This window comes from Phragmites australis, chromosome 14 (assembly GCF_958298935.1).
Source record: "Phragmites australis chromosome 14, lpPhrAust1.1, whole genome shotgun sequence".
NCBI classification, from domain to species: Eukaryota; Viridiplantae; Streptophyta; class Magnoliopsida; order Poales; family Poaceae; genus Phragmites; species Phragmites australis.
This window is the reverse complement of record NC_084934.1, coordinates 4511824-4518079: the sequence shown is the minus strand read 5'-3', so window position 1 is coordinate 4518079 and position 6256 is coordinate 4511824. Positions and strand designations below refer to the sequence as shown.

The 6256-nt window shown below is 42.6% G+C and overlaps 1 protein-coding gene across 2 annotated transcripts; it reads left to right on the top strand.

The window, feature by feature from the left end:
• The first annotated feature begins 244 nt into the window (after positions 1–244).
• On the top strand, positions 245–5783 carry LOC133891561 (type I inositol polyphosphate 5-phosphatase 4-like). Of its 2 annotated transcripts, none has more exons than XM_062332287.1 (14): positions 245–1011; positions 1166–1253; positions 1898–1981; positions 2184–2274; positions 2492–2596; positions 2685–3185; positions 3350–3485; positions 3590–3783; positions 3875–3983; positions 4216–4364; positions 4470–4708; positions 4897–4960; positions 5096–5132; positions 5222–5783. In XM_062332287.1, the coding sequence occupies exons 1-11, from the start codon at positions 982–984 to the stop codon at positions 4687–4689; spliced, it is 1707 nt and encodes a 568-aa protein (XP_062188271.1). In that variant the 5' UTR covers positions 245–981; the 3' UTR covers positions 4690–4708; positions 4897–4960; positions 5096–5132; positions 5222–5783. The 2 variants fall into 2 exon arrangements, with proteins under 2 accessions (XP_062188271.1, XP_062188270.1); XM_062332286.1 differs by having other exon boundaries at positions 246–1011; positions 4470–4713; positions 5222–5780.
• Positions 5784–6256: the final 473 nt, after the last annotated feature.

Here is a 6256-nt window from a genome sequence, read left to right as displayed (position 1 = left end):
AGTTACAAGAAGGCCTCACCGGAACAGCATAATTGCAACGTGAGCTTGCACATGGCATATTCGCAAATTTCTTTTCTTTTCCCGGAAATGGCATACAAAGAAATCCCAAAATTTGGTAACTGTTTTTTATTTCTTCCCCGCATTGCCCTCGGGGCGAGCAGCAAACTGCTTTGTCCACGCCACTCGAGTCCACTGCCATTTGTGCTCCCTGCTGCAGCTGCTTCACCAATCACAGCTTTGCGTTTGCGCTTCGCTGGCCCCTCCACCCTTTCCTCTCCTCCTCCCTGGATTTGGGCGACAAGGCCCAGAAAAGCAAGAGGGAGAGAGAATCAGAGAAGGCCAAAGCAAAGCAGTGCGAGAGAGAGCACAAGGAGAGAGAGGGATAAAAGAGCACAAGGAGAGAGGGATAAAAGAGCAGCAAAAGGAGAGAGCACACACAAACAAGAAGCCTCACCGCACAGTCCGCACCTCACTCTCTCTCCTCCACCACCCTCATTTCTCTCACCTGCACACAAGCATTTCGTTGTCCCCCTTGTCCTCCTCCTCTGCCATCCCATGTCCTAGCTCCCCAGCTCCCTTGTATCATCTCAGTACTGCAAGGCTACAAGTAGTAGGGCTTGGTACTGCACGAATCCTACCTCCTGCGTCCTGGAGGCTAAGGTGGCGGGGAGGAAGGCGGCAGCTGCATTGCCGTGCCGGCAGGGGAGATTCTTGGGCTCCGCTCCCACTGGCTGAAGGATTCGTGCATCAGCCGTCGAAAAATCCAATCTTGACCCGGTTCGTATCGGTCGGCCGGCTGATTGATCCTTGTTCGCGGCTAACTTGGTCTGAGATTCGAGGATCCCGGGTAAAAGTCCCGCCTTTGGGGACGATTCAATCCTGGATTTGAGGTTTCTTGCTGCAAAGTCGAGACTTGGGGTGGCGGCCGGGTAGATAGATCCCTCTTGCTGGCAGCGCCCTGCGAGGAGCAGCTATGAGACAATGAGAGAAGAGAGCTCCAAGAAGAGCAAGGTATTATGAGCTGGTTTAATGGTTTCTTCTTGATCACATAGATCGCTACATCCATCTTGATGTTCATGTTGAGCTGTATTTTCATCAGCTAGCTGATGTTCTTTCCATTGTGATTTGTTCACTTTTCCTTTCCTTTTCCTATTCATGTGTGTAGCTTTCATGGTCCAAGTCCCTCGTGAGGAAGTGGTTCAACATCCGGGCTAAAGCGCAGGACTTCCATGCTGATTTCGATGCCGGCCAAGGTATGGTTAATGCATCGTTTTGGCTGTTCGAACATGAGTAATTGCAGTTGCAGCCCGTTTCTTGTTAGGATTTATTTATTTCTCTGCATTTATTTTGAGATTAAGAGTTAAGAGAGCCCCATCCCAACCCCAAATGGCATCATTTACCTTTGCTGCTGCTGTTTGGTCTGGGGAAATAACATGCCTGATCCAAGATAAGTTCATTGCTTGAGGTTGGGGTTATCCTAATGTCCTATTGTGTTTGTAATTATCCAGATTAAATTCCTAGTCTCGATTCAAAGGTAGATGTGCAACCAAGTGACCTGTCCCTATCAAACACTTCTGTTGCTACTCATAGATATCTGCTAGTGCATTTCAGTTTCCAGTTTTGATCTAGTGATGCACAAGCTCTTAAAAGGTCCCAACCAACCAACAGCCTTTTTACCATACGTTTCTTTTTTCAAATTTTGTTCGATGTTGCTTGGATGGCTCCTCTATCTGTATGTTTCTCATATCTATCCCATTCTTTGTGGTGTATGTTTCTACTTTCTGATTGAATGGGATAGAGATTTCATCAGAGCTCACGAGCAAAGCAAGCACCTTTCCCTTTACATTTGCTTCCTTCGTTTTCTTTTGTGCTCAACTGGCCGTGTGATCCATTCTAGGAAGGGATGGTGGCGGTGGATCGCTGAGGCCTAGCGGCTCAGCTAGCGAAGCATGTGCAAGCACGGCCAAGAAAAGCAGACCTGGTACAGTGGAATGAACCATTTTGACCACACCCCTCCCCCTCTCTTCCTGCAGCTCCAGAGATGCAGCTCTTTCCCCACTACTGATATGTTTTGCTGCTGAGTTCCACTTTATCAAGCTCCTTTAAATCTTTGTTCTGCATCAGCTCTTTTCTTCTGCCAAGTTATATGATTGTTTTGCCTGTTGTTCCTTGTGGGCCTGTAGACCGGTCATCATCGAAGCGGAGTACCGATCGTGCTCGCCGAGGGAGGAATAATTTCGATGTAGCACGCCTGACTGAAGTCCAAGATTACAGGTAACTGATTAACCATGTGTGTTTACTGCGAGGGCCATCATGTCTGTTGTGTAATTTGAAAATTTCAGTTTAGTAGATTAGATGGAATCTACTGTCCTTCAATCATTATCATTGTCCATATTGCTATTAGGTAGTTCATGGTTTCATGCAATTTGACTGTGCAACAATATGCTAAAGGAATCTGTTAGATCATTCTTTCATGTCCATTTGCATGTAGGATCTTTGCTGCGACGTGGAACGTCGGTGGTAAGTCTCCACCAAGGGGGCTGAATTTAGATGAATGGCTCCATACTTCTCCTCCTGCGGATATCTATGTATTAGGGTATGTGTTGGGTCCTTCAAGCTAGTTTGATTTGGACGGTGGTGATTTTGAGCCTTTTCAGTTAATTTGATGTTTCAATCTTTGGTAGGTTTCAGGAGATTGTCCCTTTGAATGCTGGAAACGTTCTTGGCACTGAAGATAATATTCCAGCCAAGAAGTGGGTGTCCCTCATTAGGAGGTCGTTGAATAAGAATCCTGGAGCCAGTGGCTGTGGTGGCTATCACACTCCTTCACCGGTCCTTGACCCGGTTGTAGAACTAGATGCTGATTTTGAGGGTTCTGCAAGAAGGCAAGAGAACCTCTCATTCTTCCATCGTCGATCGTTCCACAACCTCAGCCGTAGTTTAAGAATGGATGGGGACTACATGTTCCCACAACCAAGGCTGGATCGCAGGTTTAGTGTATGTGACCCGGTCAACCTGGGAGGCAGACCAAGTGATTTTGATGGAAAATTGCGATTCCCTGGGTCACCAGATGAGGAGAACATAGATGTTGAAGTGAGCAATGCTGCACAATTTTCACCATTCCCTCATAGCTACAGTGCATCAGCGCCTTATGAACAAAATGATGAGCAATCAAACAGCTCTAGGTATTGTGAATGCTTTGTCACATATTAACATTTATTAGTTGAATCTGACACAACTTATCCTAAAGTGTTTTTTCTTTCTAAATTTTTATTTCAATTCTTCCATATCTTTGTGCTTGTTCAGTTCCTGGGAAACTAACCCTTTAAAAATATCTGTGGCTCTTCAGGTATTGCTTGGTTGCCAGCAAACAAATGGTTGGCATATTTCTCACAGTTTGGGTGCGCAATGAAATAAGAGATGATGTGAGAAACTTAAAAGTTTCTTGTGTGGGCAGAGGATTGATGGGTTATCTTGGAAATAAGGTATTATAGAATCAATAAGAATGTAGACAGCTGTCACTGTAGACATTTTAGTCATTGTCAATATGTTGTAAATTTCTTGTAGTAAGGTCCTCCCTTTATTGCAGGGTTCAATTTCAATAAGCATGTCTTTGCACCAGACAAGCTTCTGCTTCATCTGTTGTCATTTGACCTCGGGGGAAAAGGAAGGGGATGAGCTCCGTAGGAATTCCGATGTTATGGAAATTTTAAGAAAGACCAGGTTCCCACGGGTTCATGCTGTTGGTGACGTTAAGTCACCTGAAACAATTCTTGAGCATGAGTAAGACTTATTTGTGTCTTTCAGCATATTAATATAGAAGCAAATGCAAACTTGCCTAATAACTGGTTGTGCGCCTCAATACAAATTGCAGTCGTATTATATGGCTTGGAGATTTGAATTATCGGATTGCACTATCGTATTGTTCAGCAAAAGCTCTAGTGGAAATGCATAACTGGAAGCAATTATTGGAGAAAGATCAGGTAATCCGCAGTGCTCTTTTAATAGTACTCATTTCAATTTTATTGCAATAGGCTGTTCAATTGTTAAGGTTCTGAAATATACTTTAGCAAGTAACAAAATGGGAGGAGTTAGTTGTTTCACAGCAAAGGGCTTAAAAATGCATTTTATGTTTTTATCCCTTCTTTCTGTCCCCTTTTTCTTTGTGATATTACAAAGGCTACTCTCAAACCTTTTAGTTTCCTTATGAAACAGCTTCGAATGCAACAAAGATATGGACGAGTTTTCCAGGGCTGGAAAGAAGGAAGGATCTATTTTCCACCCACATACAAATATTCATTCAACTCAGATCGGTATGCCGGAGAGGGCATTCACCCCAAAGAAAAGAGGAGAACGCCAGCATGGTAGGTTTCTTTAGTTAATGTAATATAGATAGAACTTCTACATTTTACTGTAAATTTTCTTACTGAGGATCTCATTCCTTTTATATCTTTCTTATGAACTAACAGGTGTGATCGCATTCTCTGGTATGGTAACGGCCTCAATCAGCTGTCTTATGTTCGTGGAGAGTCCCGTTTCTCCGACCACAGGCCCGTGTACACTATTTTCTTGGCAGAGGTTGAAATTGTACACCAGAGGAGAAGAAATATGGGCTATTTCAGTTCAAGAATTGAGGTGGAAGAACTTTTGCCGCATTCGAAGAGCCACAGAGAAATAAACTTTTACTGATTTTACTTATAGCAAAGATGTAAGGTATGCTAACTTCTCCTGGTCACTGAAAAAATTCCAAGGATAATACAACTTGCAGTTTGTTCTGGTTGCATTGAGGCATAGAAATGTTGACTTGCATTCGTTTTCTTTTTCTTTTCCTTTTTCTTTTTGGCGAGGGGTTGACTTGTATTCACTATTATTTACTATTCTAGATACTTCATGCAGGTTAGGAGATCGGTCAAATGTTCTATATGTAGGGTTCCAGATTCAGCTCATTAGATGATCAGATGTGAGTATGATTAAATAATTTTTCCTCCTGACAATCTGTTTGCCAACTTGAGATATGCTTAGGGTCTAAGATTTGACTGTGAATCATTATGGTCTGAAACCTAATAGTCTGTTTGTTTGGCATCCTTTATGACAGATACTCAAGGAAGAATGTGCAAATACTAACTTAAAAAGTACAATTTCTCAATTATCTGGCTATAACTTCCTTTCTTTTGTAAAAAAAACTGAATTAGTTAACAATGTTTTTACTGTGTTGTTGCAGGATATAGGGCAATTTTGCTGCTAGCCATCCAAAGACGACCATTATGTCGACGGAAAAGTGTCAGCCCATGTCGCTAACTATACACTTAATCCAACTTTAGCCTCTTAGTTTCTCCTAGCAAAATATCGCTTCAAATTTGTTTCTTTTTCTTTCAGTTGGACTTTGCAGTGTCAACAAACACCATATGTTATTTTATTCTCCCTTTTTCTTTTAGAAACTGTCAAACTAGCAGGTGTATCTCATGCAAGCTATTGAATTATTGCAAGAGACATGATACTTAGCTTTAGGATAATTGTTCGTAGCCTGAGGGAGGAATGATGGGTGTGTGAGAGCCTTTGCATGGCTACAATCATGTCTCTTTTTGTTGTGCTTGAGCAGTTCAGTGAGGCATGCATTTGTTGTACTCATTGCTGTGTGTGACAAAGATTGGCGCCCACCATTATGCTCCAAGATGGCTTTGCTCTGTTCATTGTTCCTTGAAATCTCTGGTGTTGCATGCCTCACTAAACTGCTCAAGCATCATTCTTTTGACATATTTGTCACTGTTGCTTATTTTTCAAATCATTTCATGACATGGTTTGATGCACCCATTGGCAAAAAGGAAGTATTGCTAAAAAAAGGAAGTACTTTCCGTCTCACCTCATCTGAGACACTGAGCTACTATTTGATGTTCATCATAGAGTTTGTCCCTCTCGTTGCTGTTTTCAAATGGATGTTATGTACTGTATTGCATGTTCTCAAATGATATGTTATGTACTGTATGCATGGCTCTTGAATCTAGGTCGGCCACTGGTCCTTAAGCTCTTGTTAATGGCTTCTTGTTGCCTAAATGATGGACGTGATACACCTCTCTCTCTCCCCATGGTATTGTAAAATTATTATTGGAAGTATAACTGTTTGACACCCATTTTTGGTCTCTAGCTGAGTGGAGTCATGCTGTGTGAGGCTGTGAGCCAGTGATCTCTCCTCCCAATGTTCTTTCATGCATTGAATTGCCATGATACCGGAGCCAATTTTCATCGTCTCTGCTGCTGC

Coding starts and splice junctions, on each gene's coding strand:
- LOC133891561 (XM_062332287.1), top strand. CDS start 982: ATGAGAGAAGAGAGCTCCAAGAAGAGCAAG. Junction 1,012..1,165: donor AGAGCTCCAAGAAGAGCAAG/GTATTATGAGCT, acceptor TCATGTGTGTAG/CTTTCATGGTCCAAGTCCCT. Junction 4,365..4,469: donor AAGAGGAGAACGCCAGCATG/GTAGGTTTCTTT, acceptor ATGAACTAACAG/GTGTGATCGCATTCTCTGGT.